At 43.8% G+C, this 21668-nt stretch overlaps 1 protein-coding gene across 2 annotated transcripts in view; it reads right to left on the reverse strand.

Moving 5' to 3' along the window:
• ZNF281 (zinc finger protein 281) overlaps nt 1-21668 on the reverse strand; it is a 64836-nt gene that overhangs the window by 22468 nt on the left and 20700 nt on the right. Inside the window, exon 2 of one of the 2 annotated variants that reach the window (XM_068264339.1) lies at nt 6272-6397. The exons of the other annotated variant lie outside the window; for it this stretch is intronic. Within the exon in view, the coding sequence (XP_068120440.1) occupies nt 6272-6397 (126 nt within the window). The remainder of the gene's footprint in view (nt 1-6271; nt 6398-21668) is intronic. 2 annotated transcript variants of the gene reach the window in all.

The following is a 21668-nucleotide window of genomic DNA, read 5'->3' on the forward strand; positions in this document are numbered from 1 at the left end:
AAACGAATTTCCTGTTCCAACCATTGTCACTGCCTCTATCACCATTGAAGCCACATTTTCCACTGTAACGCTGGAAAATACATTCTGACCTCTACTGTTCTTCTAACTTAAAGAATCAAATAGTTACACCTGACTGGCTCACCAACTAGAGCAGTGTTCCCCAACTCTGTCCTCAAGGCCCACCAACAGTGCATGTTTTGTGGAAATACACACAAGTAGTTAATCAGCTCTACTGAGACACTAATTACTGTACCTGTGCAGGTTTATGGTTTTCTGGAAAGCATGTGGGCCTTGAGGACAGGGTTGGGGAACTCTAAACAAAAGGACAGAAAGAAACATGTACTGCAGTTCTTATGCGCTTGGCTTATATTGACCTGATGAAGTCTGCTATTAGAACTTGCCTTGCTCAGCTGTGTGCTTAGTTGGGCTTTAAAGAGACTCTGTAACAAATTTTTCAGCCTTAGTTCTTCTATCCTATAAGTTCCTATGCCTGTTCTAATCTGCTCTGGCTTACTGCAGTCTTTCCTAACTGCACTGTCTCTGTAATAAATCAATGTATCTTTCCTCTGTCCTGTTTGTCGGGCTAAGGCTTGATTGTGTGGAATGTGCAGGGCTGCTTGTGATTGGTAGAAGCGATACACACCCTCTGCAGGCCCCCTGCATACTCTGAGTGACTCACACACTATGCTTAGCTGAGCCTATTAGAAGCTGGTTAGTTTGTAAACACTGCCTAAAACTGTTAATTACAAGCCAGGATTGCAGCAGAGAGTGGCAGAAACAGCACAGAGGGGCACAGGAGAAAATAATGAATAGAATGGTATGCTTTTTATTGTAAGAATATTAGAGTACAGATTCTCTTTAGGAGGAACCCAAGGTGAGAGACATATGAAGGCTGCCACATTTCTTTATTTTAAACACCACGAGTTGCCTGGCAGTCTGCCGATCTTTCTGGTCAGTAGTGCCTGCATCACGTACATGAAATAAGCATGCAGCTAATCGTCAGATTTTGGTCAGAAGCGTTTGATCTGCTCATTCAGGGTCTAAAAGTTTTAGAGGCAGTGGATCAGCAGAACAGGCAGGCAACTGGTGTTGCTTAATATGAAATAAATATGTTCAGCCTCCATATACCTCTCACCTCGGGTTCCCTGAAAGTTTTTTTTTCACACAGGTCTTATGGAGATGGAAGTTGAGAACACATACATCAAACTAAATACATCATAACTACTTCCACAGCCATGAGGACATCTAATCACATTAAAGAACATCCATTCCAAAAATCAAATTCATCTTTTATTAAAACCACCTGAGCACTTCATCTAAAAAATAAAAAAATGAATATTTAAAACGAACCTCCCCCTAAGGGAGGTTCATAAATTATGTGCGCTATGTGAGGGGGCAGTGTTAACTTACCTACAGGGGCTGCTCTATAGCCCATCTCCAGTTGGGCATCCATATTGAACCTGTCAATACCTGTGAGTCCAGCCTGTCCATGGCCGCTAGGGCTTGCCAGGAAATGTGGCGTTCCCAGCCACTGGTGCACGATAGTAGATATAGCGTGCCTGGCTGCTAGGACATGCTGGGAGAAAAGATCTTTACATCTCACAGCATGCACCAGTGACCAGGATCTCGCTAGACTCGTGGGCACTATGAACCGCGGCTTTGCAGCATTGACAGGTGCAAGATGGATGCCTTCGTGGAAATGGGGGCTACGAAACAGCCCTCATAGGAGAGTTCACTGAACGCCGCCCAGTCAAACAGCACACATTTCCTTTTTAAACATTGTTTGTTATAGGAGGTGCTCGGTGTGCTTTAAATACTGCATATCGTTATAATGAATGCCACTATTACAGAAAGCCATTTATATCCACCTCTGTTCTGATATATTCTCCTTTCACTTTACATATGGAAACCGGGCTTTGACAGAACAAGCAGGAGGCCTTCAGGTGACTATACAAGCAGCTGAGTCATTTATTTAGAGAACAAAACTGACACAGCACGTTACAAAATGTGCTCATTATATCTACACCTGCCTTACAGTAAACATGAACTTCAGACAGGAAATAGACAGTGACTCACAGTGCCCTCAGCCAGACTGATGATGGCCAATGTGACAGGCATAGAATATAGGGGTGGAGATTGGTTACAAATCTCTATAAGCAGGCTGGACATGACTGAAATCTCGGCCCGTCTTATGATCCCCCTTGCTGCTCTGGCAATAACCATTTCAGGCTGGTGAGAGTGGGATGTTAGGGAACATGTTGCCTAAGGCATGCGAGTTTCCTGACCAAAATTCAGAGTGAGGCTTCATACGCATGCTAATGATTCTTAGGCAAAGTGGCCATTCAGGGCTACCTCTGCCATGAATCTAGCTTGCGTGTGGTAGTCCCAATGCATCGGCAAGACAGGCAGACTGCCGGACCAGCTCATGCCAGGCCATTGTTCTTACTCCCTGCTCCATCGTGCACTGCACCGTTCTCTCCATAGCAACAGAAGGTGTCGCTAGCCTACAGACTAGTGATGCTTCTTTACAGCACTGGACTACAAAATATCACCATAGGGACCAAGTTCTGATCCCTGTGGCTGGCTGAGGTCCTCATAGGTGTGTACAAGGCTTTACTCTGAGGCCTGGTAAACATTTTGCAATGTGATTTTTTTCGCTGATTGAGCCTTGCAGTTTTCATCTGGGTAACGAGAATCGTATCACATTCATAATACAAATCGCAATGCTGCAGTGAGAATGGTCCCATAGGGATAGCAAAGTGCTGAAGCTCATCTGAAGAGCAGCCCAGTGTGAATGAGGCCTAATGCAGGTGTATATAATAAGCACATTTTGTAATGTGCTGCTTCAATTAAAGGATCACTAACATGAAAGATTGTAAAATGTTAAATACACATGTACACACACTTATAAGGCGGCACATTTCTTCCGGATTACAATGCACTTTAAATTACTTTTCTTAGGCTCCTGTCGCTTACAGTAGGCAGTAAAATTTAGACAGATCTAACAGGTTTTTGGAACAGTTCATCTCCTCCGGTGGGATTCTCAGGATTTTCTTTACTTTCAAAAGCACTTAAAGTGGTCCCAAATTAAAAATACAAGATTTCAGAATGAAAATCTATTTTCTAAATTATAATAAATAGCAGCCTTTTTTTCAGCTGCATGATGACAAATATAAAATATTTTACATTTATTGGTGGAACTAATACTAATACTGCAACCCCTCCATTCCTTTCATATTGCTGGGACAGAATTCGGCAAAGTGGTGGAGTAGGTGGTGTCCGGCAATGGAGGAATGGCTGTCACCTGTATAATCCTAATTATGAAAAGAGAAGGGTGAAAAGCATGCACTGAAATGCTCATAGGCTTGAAGGAGTGTTTATTTACCTTTGTCTGTGTCAGTGGTGCAACTAAATATTTTGATTTAAAAAAATGTTTGGTTTGGGTCCGCTTTAAGGGCTAGTCCACACTAGGTCCGGAAATGTATCCGTGGCTGCGTTTTTCAGCCCTGATGGAAAACGAAGTCCTGGATACTAATGTTAAAAATAGCAGCCGTCCTCACCCAAGAAAAACACGGATCCGTCTGCGTTTGCAGGAACCCGTTTTCAAAACCTGAACGGAAGGTCCGGAATTGCTGCATTTTTACGGACCACGGATACACGGATGGGTAGTGAAAAGCAATGAGGAAACGCAACTCCATCTCCACAGGCAAAATAGCACCAAAAACGGATGAAAAAACGGATAGCCTGAACTTTATTAGTGGCCCAAAAAAATCTTCCCACTACCTTCCTAATGATAGAGACGTTTTCTGTCAGTTTTTTGAGGTAAAAAAAACTAAACGGAAACTGATGCAAAACTGATGCACTTTTTTTGAAAAACAGATCAGTTTGCGGTCTGGTGGTACTTCCCCTGATCCCGGACTGCAGCGTCCGTCCTGCAACCGTGCCTAGTGTGGGCCTAGCCTGACTGAATGCCAATTGCTCAGTCTCACTGCCAAAATAAATGTGCAAATAAATAAACAGGCGGGCTGATGTATTTGTGTACATCCTTTCCAAACAGTGCTTCGGTAAAAAATAATGCTAGGTACACACCATACAATTTTCTGTTAGATTTACCTGCAACATGTTGGAAATGATCTAACTAACTATAGCCTAGCAATTAGGCATTGTTCTACTCAGCAGGAGATAACCAGAAGACAATGCACCAGAGATAATGACCAGTGTCTACAGAAAATCTAATACTGGGCATACACTGCTCCATTTTGTCGCTCGATTCCACCTCCAATCGTTTTTCACGCTCGATTCTTTTATCGTCTGCTCGTTTTTCTCATCTTTTCCCATTGTCCTCCATGCAGAATCGAGCACAGAAAGGATCAGGCTGGAACATCGGACATGTCGGAAATGATCTTAACAGAAAATCTAGCAAAAAAATTGTATGGTGAAATCTAACAGAAAATTGTATGGTGTGCACTAGGCATAAAGGAAATACTGAATACCTTCCATGGGGAGATGGACTACTCTAAAACCTGTCAGATGTGAACTGCCGACTGTAAGCGATCGAAACGTGAAAAATATAGTTTTTATAGTTACCCAATGGCCCTGCTTGCAACTGGTTAGTCTTGTCAGAGCCTTACTTATCATTTCCATAGAATGTGGCAGGAGAATTTTTACAGAAAAAGCAGCCAGTATCCGAGAAAGCAAACTGTCTGTTATAGTGACAATAACTGTAGCAATATACAGGGTTTCAGAAAACTGATTGCGATGTCCTTTAAAGTACTACTGAAGTAGTATTTTACACTGTTTTTTGTCCTATGAAACGTGTCACATTTTGCTCATGCCTAATTTTGCTCAGGTTATGAGAACCCCACAATTGCCATACTGTGCAAAGGACTGTGCGTATGCCGATAATATCCCAGGGAGAGGAGGCAGTCACTGGATGTTTGGCAGCTGTTTTCTGTTCGCATTTTGGCTTTGACAATCTAATTATGTGACTTACTTCATAGTCCACTAGAAGCCTAGATTTTGAAGGAAACCTGAAGTTAGCTTTGACTTTGGCTGCATGCTTGTTGCAGGTGTATGATTGAAAAACAACTGAAACCCTTAAGGCTAAAAGCTCAGCATGACAGCCAGGTAACTGGCACTGGTAATAAGGGACTGTAGATGGCACCCTGCATAGTCTTCACACTTCTAAATCCTAAATTGAAAAAGAAAAAAAAAAATCTTGGTTTCACTTCTGCATAAGGCACTGAAAGGGTTAAAGGTCCGTACACACGCCGGACTTTAGGCAACGACGGGTCCGTCGTTGCCTCCCGCTGGGTGGGCGTGCCAGCGACAGTCCGGCGTGTGTACGCTCTGTCAGACTGATACGGCTGTTTCTGAGCGATCTGCCCGGCGGATCGCTCAGAAACAGCCGTATCAGTCTGACGACAGAGTGTACACACGCCGGACTGTCGCTGGCACGCCCACCCAGCGGGAGGCAACGACGGACCCGTCGTTGCCTAAAGTCCGGCGTGTGTACGGACCTTAAGCCTCAGGGTTTACTATACAGAGAGCAGCCACAGAGTTCTTTTGCAGTCTATTCACAGTTGCTGATACCAATAAGGTTTATCTGTCTAAACAGTGGTGAGTTTTTTTCATTAACTACATGAGGAATAAAGACTTTTCATTGTGTGCTGTGCAAGAGTTCTGGTCTGCTTTTAGGACTGGAAACACTAACTGAATTGTACAAACTGAAAACAGGGCAGGATCAAGTCCAGCATTCAATGACAGGAATAAAATTATTTCAATGGCCTCCTCTACCAAGTATATAGTCAGCATACCCACACTCACCTCTACTCATGTGATCGTAAGATGCTTAGTTTTCCTGAAAGAACATTGCCCTAGTGTAGTGCAAGTTCTACACAAGAGGATGCTGCTGGAGACATGCTGCTTATTCACCTCCAAACAGGCTTTTCCTGGATGCCTTTAAAATACAACCTCTGCACTGGGAAGAATAAGAAGTCCTGTCTCCCAGTAGTAGCCTCTAGAAGTAAGCAGTAGTAGTATCTGCAAATGCAGCAGTAAATGGGTGAACAAGTTCTTGGGAGGTTGCATGCCACGGGCAATGAAATTCACAGTTATCTTTGGAAATGGTCCCATCACAATTACTTTTTACAACAACTGGAGGGGAAAGTTTACATAACAGAAGTCTACAGTACTTCTTTACAAGAACTGAATAGTTTATGCAGAATTAGATTGTGAGCTTAGAACACTCTGAGCATGGCGATGCTCTTACTTTAGTTGAGTCATTCCGCCTGCGTTTGGATTTGGCTTCGTGAGCTTCTGAGCTTGGACGCCTGGTCTTCTTCATGGATGGATTCTGTTTTGGTTCGCAGCCATTTTTTTCAGTTCTGATTAACAGCTGTGAGAAAACAGGTGCACGGTTAGCTTTGGCATTCTTATTCCAGAATGATTGGCTCTCTGATTTATAGCGGAAGACTGTCTTTAAAATGTGAAAAACAAGGGAAATGAAAACCCCAGCCACTTTTATGCACTGCATGCAGGTTGTTAACCTAAACCGCACAACAAAATGGTACAACACTTTATTTTATTAACAGGATGTCTGGTTCATAGTCTTTAGCTTTAATTTCCAACATGTTCTCTGCAATGTCCTACTTTGACTGTGAGACTGACCCTAAGGGTTGGTTCAGACGGCCTAATCGTTTTTGTGGTGAGGCTTTTAATGTTGGAAAAGTCACTAGAGGTTGTTCAATAGTTTCAGGACTTTTGAAGGCTTCATGTACAACAGCATTGTGGTTATTTTTCCTGTTCACCTCAGCCAAACGACATTCGCGGCATTTGCAATTGTTTGCCTTTTTTGGGGCTTTTGATGGCCATAAGCCACAACACCAGCAAGAGCAACTGACTCAGAGATACTACACGTAGTGTCCAAGACTAGAAGACACGTTTTACTGAAAATTTTATGTGAACACCACCAACTGCTGTCCTTGTCGTTTAGAACGTCTAATCCAGCCCTTAATATGTATTTTTCATTTATTTAGTGCAAGCTAGGGTTTCATATCTTCCAGGGGCCCAGTGATTTCCACTTTTGATAAATTGATCACAACTTCCAAAAATTGCACACTTGTAAAAACGCACCAGGCTCTGTCCCCTGGCAATCAGGACTGCAAAAATTGCAAACGATCGTACTGTAATTGGCTTCAAGTCGACATCAGAAGCTCAATTCACTTGAATAAAGAACGCTCATGTATGGCCACCCACATGGCCAAAATATGAAAGTGAAATCTGATCAGCTGGGGTTCTATTCCTGCTACACACTGAAAATAGAAATTGAAATCTACAAGATAAAAACAAAAGAAAACACCACACCACCACATGGACCTGCTGCATAGCGCTCTCTCAGTGGCTATGGGCCTACCAGGTTTCCCCTCAAGTTTATATAGTGCTCCCCAGGGTCCCTGTTTTTGATGCAGAGTATGTGTGTATAGAGCTTCACCCCGTGCCACGCAGAATACTACTGACTGCAAGCAGACATCTTATGCATCATACCACCTCACAGAGATATCTTGTACATAAAACTATCATAGATCTATTGTGCATAATACTACCAGAGACATCTTAAAGTCAATAGGAACCGTGTAAAAGAAAAATAAAATAAAAGCCAGATATTTACCTATGGAGAGGGAAGGCTCTGTGTCTTGTAGAGCGCCTTCCAGCTCCTTTCCCGACGCAGCAATGTCTCTAGGAGCAGTATTTGACCAATTTGGTCAAATACTGCTCGCTCCACTGCCGAAGGAAGCTTCGTAAAATTTTAGGGAGCCCGAGTGCTTACAAAGATGAGCCACTCCAAGCTGCACATGTGCAAGCAGCCTCTCTCGCACACTTGCACGTGCACAGTATGAAGCCACCTCTCTTCAGGAGGACTCAGCTCCCAAAGACACCCGAAGTCTCCTGTGGTGGGGGATTCAAAGACGACAGCCAGTGCTGCACCAAGGGCACCAGAAGAGAAGAGGGAAAGTTCTATAGGACCCAGAGCATTCCCTCTCCTACGGTAGAAGTATCTGCCTTTTTTTTTCTACAGACGGTTCCCCATTGACTTTAAACAACTATCTACTTCACAGAGTGACACCTTATGCATCATACTACCACACAGAGATATTTTGTGCTTTATACTACCTTACTGAGATCCCTTGTGCATCATACTACTTCTCAGAGACATCATGTGCACCCTACTACCTCACTGAGCGACATCCTGTGCATCCTACTACCTCATTGAGCGACATCCTGTGCATCCTACTACCTCATTGAGCGACATCCTGTGCATCCTACTACCTCACTGAACGACATCCTGTGCATCCTACTACCTCACTGAACGACATCTTGTGCATCATACTACCTCACTGAACGACATCTTGTGCATCCTACTACCTCACTGAGCTACATCTTGTGCATCCTACTACCTCACTAAGCGGCATCTTGCGCATCATACTACCTCACTAAGCGGCATCTTGTGCATCATACTACCTCACTGAGCGACATCCTGTGCATCATACTACCCTCACTGAACGACATCCTGTGCATCCTACTACTTCACTGAATGACATCATGTGCATCCTACTACCTCACTGAACGACATACTGTGCATCATACTACCTCACTGAGCGACATCTTCTGCATCATACTACCTCACTGAGCGACATCTTCTGCATCATACTACCTCACTGAGCGACATCTTCTGCATCATACTACCTCACTAAGCGACAGCTGAGCGGATTAGTGATTGGCCAATCCAACTTAGCCAATTACTAATCCTCAAAAATGGGTCCAACCAGGAAGACTGTTAAGATTTAGAGACAGGATTACTGCCCAGCCTATGTGCAAAAGGAAAGAATAAGCAACAGTTCTGTTAGGTCTGTGTGTAGCTTTAATTCATGAATACTGTAATTACTTTAAATAAGTTCTGTGGTGGTTTTCAAGCACACTGATAAACATATTATTGTGTCCCCCATTATGCCCCCTGTTTATCTGTCCCAATTTCGGCGCTCCCTACGGCCAATAAATAACTTTAATGATAAAATAAACCTTTTATTACTTGTTCCCAAGATGGCCGCGATCCCATGCGACTCCGGAAGTGCTTCCGGGTCACCGCTTTCTGCCCTCTCTTCTTAAACTGCCGTGCACGAGAGCCGTTCCCAACTGCGCGCGTGTAAGCGCTCGTGCTCGGCATAGGTGCATAAACAGTCACATCCTCCGTGACGTATGACTCGGTCACGGAGTTACGCATCCTGCGGTGCTGAGATGCGGTACTGTACACCTATCTCTGGGCAGAGCGGAAACTACACAAGGCAGCTCTCCTCACTGCAGTCAGCCTCCTCCCCCCTGCTCTCTGGAACGCGAACAAAGGTCAGGGATGACTCATCAGATGACGAGTAGCAGGGGGAGGGAAAGGCAGACAGGGAGGAACTGCTGCTGTATTGTCTGCCTCTTCCACGAAGAACATTTTCGTCTATTTAACTAGACGAATTATTTAAAAGGAGCCTTAGAGAGACAGCACAACAAGATGGGGGAAAAAAAGGTTCATGAATATTAAAGGAACATTACAACTCAGTTAAATTACATTTTGAAAAAGGTCCACAGAACCCCTTTAAAATAAACAAGCCAGGAGACATCTCCAGCACCAGTTGTGGCCAGATAAAAAACAACTTAGCCAAAGTTAGGAAGGACTCTCACGGGCAGTTGAAGGAGAATTTACCGCCTGTTATCAGTGCCGGTTTAAAAGCCGTGCACTTGCTAGCGCTTGGCACGGGCGGTGGACAGACGGTCACCATGCATTTGAGCATGGCGGCTGCCATGCTCAGACATGTCGACTTTTCTTTGCTGCTGGACAAAGCTGCCAAGTGCCAAACGCAGTTTACTGAATGCTGCCTTTCGACTGGATGTAATTGCAGCAGAATGGTACTAGTGGCTAGCAGCCCGGGCAGCTGATCTGCTCGACAAATGAGCAGTTCAGCTGACTATGGAAAAAGAGGACTTGCTGTCCTGAAGCTCTTGGGAGGCCTAGCTGCAGTACCCAGATATAGCAAATAGCAATCCTTGGCATGCTCCTCCACATGTGCTCTGAATAGTGGTGCTGGGGGGACCTGGACAGCATGTACAGTGGCTTGCAAAAGTGTTCGGCCCCCTTGACGTTTTCCACATTTTGTCACATTACTGCCACAAACAATCAATTTTATTGGAATTTCACATGAAAGACCAACACAGAGGGGTGTACACGTGAGAAGTGGAACGAAAATCATACACGATTCCAAACAGTTTTTTTTACAAATAAATAGCTGCAAAGTGGGGTGTGCATAATTATTCAGCCCCCTTTGATCTGAGCGCAGTCAGTTGCCCATAGACATTGCCTGATGAGTGCTAATGACTAAGGCCCCGTTCACACTTGCGTTTCTGTGCCAAACAGACCATATGACCGGGCCAGATCCGGATCGGAACCGTACGGTTCCGATCCGGATCCAGTCCGGTTGCATCAGGTATGTATACGGCTGCGATCCGGATCCGTTTGGTAAAAGTTATAAATAAAACTATATAATTGTTGGGGTCTGGGAGGTCAGCAGAAGGTGCACCTGTAGAATCAGGTCCTCCGCTGTTTAGGTCTCACCTCCACCTCTGACATACTTCCCCAGCACGTTAGTCACTGCTGCTCCACTCCAGAAATGCTTGGCCCATGTGTCCTCATCCAAAATGGCCGCTATATACGCATAGAAAGTGGGGTAGAACGTCAGGCGTTTGTAGCCAGTGTGTTCTGTGCTTTCCGTTTCCCATTGGTTTCTATTTCTGGATGGTGCAGTCAGGCTCCGGTCCGGGTGCGTGGGCCGGATGATCCAGACCCGAAAAATAGCGCATGTTGGAAAAGTGTCCGGAGTCCGGATCCGATCCGGCTCCGTTCTGTACGGAACGGACGCATGTGAACGTTCGCATAGACTTTGCATTGCTATGCGGAATGTACATTCCGTTTGTACAGTATACGGTCCGGATCCGATCAGGCGAATCCGGACAGCGAACGCTAATGTGAACCAGGCCTAAATAGAGTGCACCTGTGTGTAATCTAATGTCAGTACAAATACAGCTGCTCTGTGATGGCCTCATAGGTTGTCTAAGAGAATATTGGGAGCAACAACACCATGAAGTCCAAAGAACACACCAGACAGGTCAGGGATAAAGTTATTGAGATACTTAAAGCAGGCTTAAGCTTCAAAAAGATTTCCAAAGCCTTGAACATCCCACGGAGCACTGTTCAAGCGATCATTCAGAAATGGGAGTATGGCACAACTGTATACCTACCAAGAAAGGCCGTCCTCCTAAACTCACAGGCCGAACAAGGAGAGCGCTGATCAAAAATGCAATCAAGAAGCTAATGGTGACTCTGGACGAGCTGCAGAGATCTACAGCTTAGGTGGGGGAATCTGTCTATAGGACATCTATTAGTCGTGCACTGCACAAAGTTGGCCTTTATGGAGAAGGGGCAGAAGAAAGCTATTGTTAACAGAAAAGCATAAGAAGTCCTGTTTGCAGTTTGCCACAAGCCATGCGGGGAACACAGCAAACATGTGGAAGAAGGCGCTCTGGTCAGATGCGCCCAAAATTGAACTTTTTAGCCAAAATGCAAAACGCTAGGTGTGGCGGAAAACTAACACTGCACATCACTCTGAACACACCCTCCCCACTGTCAAATATGGTGGTGGCAGCATCATGCTCGGGGGGTGCATTTCTTCAGCAGGGACAGGGAAGCTGGTCAGAGTTGATGGGAAGATGGATGGAGCCAAATACAGGGCAATCTTGGAAGAAACCCTCTTGGAGTCTGCAAAAGACTTGAGACTGGGGCAGAGGTTCACCATCCAGCAGGACAACGACCATAAACAAAGCCAGGGCAACAATGGAATAGTTTAAAACAAAACATATCCAAGTGTTAGAATGGCCCAGCCAAAGTCCAGATCTAAATCCAATCGAGAATCTGTGGCAAGATCTGAAAACGGCTGTTCACAAACTGTGTCCATCTAATCTGACTGAGCTGGAGCGGTTTTATAAAGAAGAATGGGCAAGGATTACGGTCTCTAGATGTGCAAAGCTGGTAGAGACATACCCTAAAAGACTGGTAGCTGTAATTGCAGCAAAAGGTGGTTCTACAAAGTATTGACTCAGGGGGCTGAATAATTACGCACACCCCACTTTGCAGTTATTTGTAAAAATGTTTGGAATCATGTATGATTTTTCTTCCACTTCTCACGTGTACACCACTTTGTATTGGTCTTTCATGTGGAATTCCAATAAAATTGGTTCATGTATGTGGCAGTAATGTGACAAAATGTGGAAAACTTTAAGGGAGCCGAATACTTTTGCAAGCCACTGTATCTAATGGTTAAGCAAAACCCATTTACAAGCACTGTATCTCAGGTATTAAAATGATGGATAGTTGGTTATCATATATATATATATATATATATATATATATATATATATATATATATATAGATAGATAGATAGATAGATAGATAGATAGATAGATAGATAGATAGATAGATAGATAGATAGATAGATACACACACACACACACATACACAGCTATAGTACATTGCCAAATAATATACAAGAGCCTTCCAACCCAAAAACCTACAGGTAGGTTAACAGATACCCCTTTTCCCTTGGGGTGGGGGGGTGTGTTGGGGAGGTTTTAAAGGGGCCAGTACATTAATATTTTTATGAGGGCCCGTTCTCACTGGGGCAATTCCTGCTAATCACCGACTCACTAGTGCTTTTTCAAGCATTAGCGCAATATTAAATATATAGCAGTGATCTCACCGTCGCGATTGCCACCTATCGCAGGCAATTCCACAATTCTAGAGCGATTACATGTCTAGAAAGCGCTAATCGGAAGAATGTACAGTGATTTTACTGCGATAAAATTGCCAACGCAAAATGCTAGCGCTAGCGTTTTGCAATTGCCAGTGTGAGTGGGCACCTAGATTACCTGCAGATTAGATTCACCTGCTGGGAATCTACTCAGCCCGCCCCCAAAGGTCCAAATGATTTTCAATCGATTTAGACCAAACATCAACCTTAAGTATCGATAAGACCAGATGGAAAATGTAGGGCGATTGGGGTCAGAGTAGGAGCCAGTAGTCCATCGATAGGCCACGGCATTGCACTGAATAGTTACGATCAATTTCCAAAAGATTACCAGCTTGGATCTTCTGAAAATTCATATGTTGTGTGTGGCAAGAATAAAAAAAAAAAAAAAAATCAATTGTTTTGCCACATGTTTTCTGGTTGAATTCTATGGACGTTGGTCTTTTTTCAGCCCAAATAATTATGAAAAAAAAACCCTATGTAACATCAGGTGGCAAACTATAAAGGCAGCCATACAATTAGCGATTTTGCATCAAGCGAATAAGAGATCAACTTTTATCGGGCAATTAACAGTGTGGTTGATCAAAAGTCGAATCCTATGCGATCCACCTTCACTAACCTATCTGACAACTGTTGTGCCTCCATGCTCTGAATCCAAAAATCGATTCTTTGTCAACTGAAATCATATGAACAGAAGCCGATTCCTTTACAGTCAACCAAAATCCTCCATCCTGCTCGACATGATTCTCCCAGATATCAGACAATTATTGTAGATCATGCATCCTAGAACCCACTCTCTTGATTCGAATAAAATTGAAATGGTTGGGGGGAATCGGCCTGACAAATTGCTGGATGTATGTGTGTTACCAGGTTTAGATTATAATAGAAACAGACGATGACAGACCATGGTAGGGTTTACACTTGGAGGGACAGTTAGTGACATGACCCTATATACTATACGTGAAGTGCTGTGGAAGATGGTAGTGCTATATAAATACGCAATAAAAATCAAGATCTTCCTTTTGTCTCCTGTGCTACCGGACGCCACTCACCCCCAAAGCTCCCTTCTCTCCATAGAACAGCACACACTGCCCAGCATGTACAGAGCTTGTTGCAGGGAATGTTGCCACAACAATCAAATGCAGTAGAAGCCCTTTACAGTAAACTCCAAGGGACCAGGGATTTAGTAGTTTACTATATCAAAAGTTAACCATATCAGAATTGGTCATACATTTTATATTTATACAGATGCAGTTGCTGGGACCCAAGGCCTGAGATAACTATATCCAGAGGTTTACTATATTATTGATTAATAAAGCGCCAACATATTCCATGGCGCTGTACAAAGTAGGAAAACAAACAAGGGGGTATAAAATGATAGACAATGATATACATTAAATACGGACACTGGTACAAAATATTGAACTGGTGATTACAATGACAGATGTAACATGATGAATAAAATGTATAAACATAAAACTGGCGAGAGAGCCCTGCCCTTGCGAGCTTACAGCGTAAAGGAATGAGGGGGGAGGGGGGGGGGGGGGGGGAGAGCTGGGGAGGTATGCAGTATACATACAGGCACAGTGTCTGTTAAGGTTATCTAGTAAGGAGTAAAACTTGAGATTTTGGCCTAAGTTAGAGAATATGCTTGTCGCAAAAGGTGAGTTTTGAGGGAGCGTTTAAAGATTTCAAAGGTGGGAGAGTGACGGATGTGCCGTGGACAGGGCTGTGGAGTCGGAGTTGGAGTCGGGGCAATTTTGGGCACCCGGAGTCGGAGTTGTTGATTTCATAAACTGAGGAGTCGGAGTCAGGAGACGGATGATTTTTGTACAAAATCCACAGCACTGCTAAGTATTAGACTAAGGAGTCGGAGTAGAGGAGTTGGAGCCATTTTGGGTACCCGGAGTCGGAGTCGTGGTTTCATAAACTGAGGAGTCGGAGTTGGAAGATTTTTGTACCGACTCCACAGCCCTGGCTGTGGAAAGGCCATGTAAGGAGTCTTGTATGTGAATGCGAGGAGGTAATTCTAGAAGAGGACAAAAGAAGCTCCTGTGCAGATCTAAAATTGTGGTTTGGTTGGTATCTGGAAATTAGTGAGGAGATGTAAAGGGGAGAGAGATTGTGGAGAGCTTTGTAGGTTGGGGTTAAGAGTTTAAAATGGATCCTCTCGGTAAATGGCAACCAATGAAGAGCTTGACAGAGGGGAGCAGCAGAGGAAGAGCGGGAAGAGAGATGAATGAGACGAGCAGCTGAGTTCAGTACAGATTGAAGGGGTGCCAGTTGGTTAGTTGGAAGTCCACCAAGCAATTATTATTTTTATTATTTATTGTATTTATGAAGCGCCAACATATTACGCAGCTCTGGACAATAAATATATACAATGATACAAGGATGACAGACATAACAAGGTAATACAACAGAGCAAAGTTATACATGCAAATTGTACAAAATACATGATCATGCGATAAGGGCTGGTTAGGTAGGCCCAGTAATACAAGTACAGGCTGTCATAGGACAGGAGTACATGATCCTATAGATTACACTAGGGAAAGGAGGACCCTGCCAGAGGCTTACAATCTAAAGGCAATATGTTGCAATAGTCCAAGCGAGATATAAGAGCATGTACTAACATTTTAATCTATCGTATTTATAAAGCGCCAACCTATTACACAGCGCTGGGCATTAGTTTAGGTTACAGACAATTTTAACCACTTCACCACTGAGGGGTTTTACCCCCTGAGCACCAGAGCAATTTTCACCTTTCAGCGCTCCTTCCATTCATTCCTCTATAACTTTATCATTACTTATCGCAATGAAATGAACTATATCTTGTTTTTTCCGCCACCAATTAGGCTTTCTTTAGGTGGGACATTATGCCAAGAATTATTTTTTTCTAAATGTGTTTTAATGGGAAAATAGGAAAAATGTGGGGAAAAAAATAATTATTTTTCAGTTTTCGGCCATTATAGTTTTTAAATAATGCATGCTACAGTAATTAAAACCCATGAAATGTATTTGCCCTTTTGTCCCGGTTATAAAACCATTAAAATTATGTCCCTATCACAATGTTTGGCGCCAATATTTTATTTGGAAATAAAGGTGCATTTTTTTCATTTTTGCGTCCATCCCTAATTACAAGCCCATAGTTTATAAATTAACAGTGTTATACCCTCTTGACATAAATATTTAAAAAGTTCAGTCCCTAAGGTAACTATTTATGTATTTTTTTTAATTGTACATTTTTTAATTTTTTTTTAATTACAAAAAAAAAAATGGGGAGTGTGGGAGGTAATGAGTTAATTTTATATGTAAAAGTCATTTATTTGTATGTGAAAAATGTGTAGGGTGTAGTTTACTATTTGGCCACAAGATGGCTACAGTAACTTTTTGTTTTAATGCGACCTCCAAGCTTCCTTCCGGAAGCTTGGAGGAAGTATAAGGAGGCTGGACACGTGAGTTTTTTCTCACAATGATCGCGCTGCCCATAGGAGAGCAGCGGATCATTGCGGGGCTTAGATCAACGAACGGGAATGGATTTTCCCGTTCATTGATCTCTGGGCGAGCGGGCGGCGGCGTGTTTACTAGCGGCGGGCGGCGTGTTTACGAGCGGGAGCGCGGACAGCGTCGGGAACGCGGAAAGTACGTATTTCTCCGTCCCTGGTTGTTAAAGGATGGAAAAAGGGGCGGAGAAATACGTACGCGCGGGGGTAAAGTGGTTAAAGAGACTCCGTAACAAAAATTGCATCCTGTTTTATATCATCCTACAAGTTCCAAAAGCTATTCTAATGTGTTCTGGCTTACTGCAGCACGTTCTACTATCACCATCTCTGTAATAAATCAACTTATCTCTCTCTTGTCAGACTTGTCAGCCTGTGTCTGGAAGGCTGCCAAGTTCTTCAGTGTTGTGGTTCTGTGATGCATCTCCCCCCCTCCTGGCCCCTCTATGCACACTGCCTGTGTATAATGATCTCTTGAGATACAAAAGGAAGGATGTATACAGCCTACTTGTGTATGAATGTATTTTCTATGTGTGGACATACTGTACATCAACCTACTTCCTCTTTTGGTGACCATTTTGTTTGTTTATAAACAAACTTTTTAAAACTGTTTTTAACCACTTTTAATGCGGCGAGGAGCGGCGAAATTGTGACAGAGGGTAATAGGAGATGTCCCCTAACGCACTGGTATGTTTACTTTTGTGCGATTTTAACAATACAGATTCTCTTTAAGGGGTGACATACAGCAATATGATAATACAGGAATACAAGAAAAACCAGATCACGCAGCACAGTATGAGCATAAGGTAATGCTTAGTCAGTCACTGGATGGGAGCATGGGGATTAGGCAAGTTAGGTTCCATAGTGTTGGAGGCGTGCATGGGGCTGGGTAATCCGGGGGGGGGGGGGGGGGGATTACCCAGCCTTACCTCTGAGTAAGATCGGAAATGTAGGTTGGACAGGTTTTGTGGACAGATTTGTAGGTCAGACACAATATCTTGGATCTGATTCTGGACTGTATAGGAAGCCAGCGGAGGGATTCACGGAGGGGAGCCGCCGGGGTGGAGCGATGGGAGGAGTGGATAATTCTGGCTGCTGCATTCATGATGGACTGCAGCAGGGCTATTCGGGTCATAGGGAGACCAGACAGAGGGGCATTGCAGTAGTCAAGGCAAGAAATTATGAGGGCATGGATGAGGCTTTTGTTGGTGGCAGAGGTCAGGAAATGGTGGATCTTGCACATGTTACTAAGGTGGTAGTTGCAGGACTTTGTGAGGTCTTGGATGTGTCCTGAGTGAGAAAAGGTTGGATGCGGGATGTTTTCATGTTGGAGATGACAGGAACAAATGTGAGGAATAAAAGAGAAGATTCAAATATTACCCCCAGGCATCGTGGTTTGGGAACTCAAGATATAGGGGTGTTATCTACATTTATTGTTTATCAGGCAGAGAGGTGGAGAGAGACGGTGGAAAGATGATTAGTGCTGATTTATTCATATCGAGTTTTAAGAAGCGAGAGGTCATAAAAGATGATCGAGCAGACATGGAGTCGGGAACCTGTGTGAGGGAGTTACAGTTGTATATCATCTGCATATAGGCGGTATTGAAAACCAAATGAGTTGATTAAGTTACCAAGGCCATGCATGTAAATGGAAAAGAGGAGAGGGATGAGAACAGAGCCTTGAGGTACCACACAGATAAAGGATGTGGCGAGGAGGTCTGATCTAAGTAGGAGACTGTGAAAGACCTTCCAGAGAGATAGGATAATATGCAGGAGAGAGCGAGGCCCTTTATGCCTAAAGATGAAAGGATCTGTAGGAGTAATATAAGGATCCAAAACAGTTGGGACTGTTCCAGGACTATAAACAAAAAAAGTTTACTATAACGAAATTCTATTGTACCATCGTTCTGGGCAACAGTAAGGCTACTTACACACCAGGACGTTGCGTTTAGTGGACGTTATAGGGCACATAATGTGGTGCTCTCTGATGTGGACGTCAGATTGAGCGGCACTGTGCAGCTCACTCTGGCGTCCGTGATGCCGCGATGCGTACTCTTGGACGCATGCAGCATCACGTGGTCCCGCCCGGCCAACCGCCACACAGAGCGGCCGCTCCAGGAAATAAACACTGCACGTCACACCGTGCAGTGAATATTAATTAGCCATGTGCCTGGCCACTCTCCACTCCTCCCCAACACTACTGAGCATGTGCGCACAGTCTAACGCGGCTTAGCCGCGCATAACGCACAGCATGCAGCACTCTCAACGGATGTGCTGCGTCACAATGTAACCCAACGTGGGCACTGTGAACAGCCCATTGATTTTTCATTGCTATGCGGTGGGGCTGCGTTACAGGCTGCACTAACGTGCGCCTGTAACGTCTCACTGTGAAAGCAGCCTAAGGGTCCATCCACACACCGTTTGTGCTTTAGTTATCACCAGTGATCAGCAAAGCGCTGCTGAAAGGAAATCCTATAGGACTACTCTCACTGCAGCAATTGCAGCGGAAATTTGCAAATCGCAAATGCCCTACATGCAGCATTTCACCGGCGATTGTGTAGTGATTTCTCATTAATTGGAATGAGAATCACTATCACCGAAAAATTGCTGAATTCCACAATCGCTAGGCGATTGGGATTCTGCGTTCCCCGAGTGTGAAGAAGGCCTAACCAAGCTTGTATACGTAGCTTCACCTCATTTCCTCTCTACTCCTTTAGACCGTCAGCTTGCAAGGGCAAGGCTCTCTCTCCCTTTTGTGTCTTGGAAGTTCCTATATATTTTGTTTATCACGTTACATTTGTCGCTATGTCTACCACTTCTGTATTATGTACCAGCATATATACCATTTTCTGCATTACGCATCACATTTTGTTTCATACTCTGTACAGCGCCATAGAATAGGTTGGCGCTTTCTAAATTAATTATATTTAATTGAACAAAATGGCTCATCTGGCATTATAGGTTATTTGTAGAACGGTGTAAAATAAACACATGTAAAATAAGAACCACCCCCCAGTAATACATCTGAAGAATGACAGCTGAAACAAATGCCCATCAAACAGACAAAAGCCCACCCACCAAAGTGCAGCATGCATTCTTACACACAAAGAGAGACACAATCCCATAGAAACAATAATTCCCCTGCACTTCAGATACAGGACTTCTCATGTTATTCGGTTATACGTATGGGACTCGCTCCAACAAACTCTACATGTAAAAGCAAAACAAAAACAAGAAAACAAACAGTTGTAATTCACCACAATCAATGTGTGATGTATTTTAGCGTAGATTACCTGTACCCATCTCTTTCAAGTCTTTTAAGACAACATGCAGCTACATCACAGACTCTGAATCCCTGAAAAGCTCAGCGGGAGACTGCCAACTGTTTTGGATCCGATTGAAGAAGAGATTTATTGATTGAACAATGCTCTGGAACGTAACAAAAGACTGGTCTGAGATAAGCATTCAGCGCATTGTCTCCCGTGCTTACGCCTCAAGAGACGTGTGAATGGCAATTTACATCAGCTGAAGACATCCAATGTCTGGGCCTTGCAGTGCTTCTGAGGCCGTGACACCTGCCACGCGAGCATGCTCTGTGCTAGACCAGTCGCGCCATATGTACAAAAATAAATAGAGAAGAATAAAAACACTCTGGCAAATCCCAGGAGCCTGAAGCAGATGATGTCTGATTGTTTATACGGAGTCAGCAGAGAGATGCGACCCGCACTGAGGTTGCCCTGTGGCTTCAAATTTGTGAACAATCATTTCAAGCGATAAGGCAGCTTACTGATTGGACTATGCTAAATAGCCAAGGACACTACAGATAACACCTCATGTAAGGGCAGGTTCATAGTGGGCGATTTTTCAGCGCTTTGCTGATCATTGGTCATCAGCCAAGCGCTGCCACTAATGTATCCCTATGGATACATTTACACAGCGTTTGTGATTTCAAATAATCGCAAACGCGCTGCATGCAACGTTTCAGCTGCGATTGTGCTGTGATTCTCGTTCTATTGAACGTGAATCACACGTGCAAATCCCACTGAATTGTGAGATTTTGCCTGCAAATAGGAGCCGAACGCGATCGCTGGCAAGTGGCGGTCTAAGCGCCAAGTGTGAACCAGCCCTAATGCTGGCTACAAACGATGAGATTTTATGGTCGATTTACTGTCAGATCGAATTCCAACATAACCGATTTGCTTTCCGACCGATTTCCGTTAACTTTATATAGGAAATAGATCGGAAAATGTTTGGAAATCAATCAGAAAGCAAATCGGACATGCTGGAAATAATCGATCTGACAGTAAATCGACCATAAAATCTCATAGTGTGTACCCAGCATAACACAGATATTCATCCAGATACTACCAGTATGTTTACTAGTAATGGTCCATTCAACCATTCATCAGGTTACATCTGTCATTGGAATTTGCTACACATTTTTTCATCATGTTACAATGGTAACTAATTACTATGATTTCCAATTCTGTATTATGTACCCCATGGCCATACATCACTTGATGTGCCACCAGGCTGACCATTGGATATTGTGTGTAGTGATACCACTACATGCGCCAAGTGTCAATTGGGACAGGCACTCGCAGTGACACTGGACTCCAGAGGAAGCCAGAAGTCGACAGGTGAGCCTTTAAAGAGAAACCATAACCAAGCATTGAACTTCATCCCAATCAGTAGCTGATACCATATTTTCCATGAGAAAGATTTTCCTTTTCTGAAGCGGATCATCAGCGGGCTCTGTATGGCTGATATTGTAGTGAAACCCCTCCCACATTGTGATCACCCCTCCCTCATTCTAGCATCACTGTGGGAAATAGCCGTTTACAGCTGTTTCCAACTGCCAAAAAAAGCAAGCAGCATCTCCTTCCACTGACATCACCTGCCAGCAGTAAAAATGGCACCATGTGGTAAATGTCAGAACGTAAATCAGGGAGAGGAAAGTTTTTACAATGAGCAAACACTTGACTACATCATTTATACTTAATTATTGTAAAAAATAACGCACTTTTTTACATTACATTATTTTCACTGGAGTTCCTCTTTACAAGTGAGCACAGGCAGGGACACATACACTTGGGTGGGGGGGGGTGGGTTGTCCAGGGGTCTTTTCGTCGTTGCGTTGCAATTGGGTGTGTGGCAGTAACGCCTTTACTGCCGCGCACCCGATTGCGTTCCTTGTGACTTAGATTTTCCGCCATTCCCAATCAATTCATTTGACTGATTTTTGGCCAGAAATAAATCAAAAGATCG

This window comes from Hyperolius riggenbachi, chromosome 12 (assembly GCF_040937935.1).
Source record: "Hyperolius riggenbachi isolate aHypRig1 chromosome 12, aHypRig1.pri, whole genome shotgun sequence".
Taxonomy (NCBI): Eukaryota; Metazoa; Chordata; class Amphibia; order Anura; family Hyperoliidae; genus Hyperolius; species Hyperolius riggenbachi.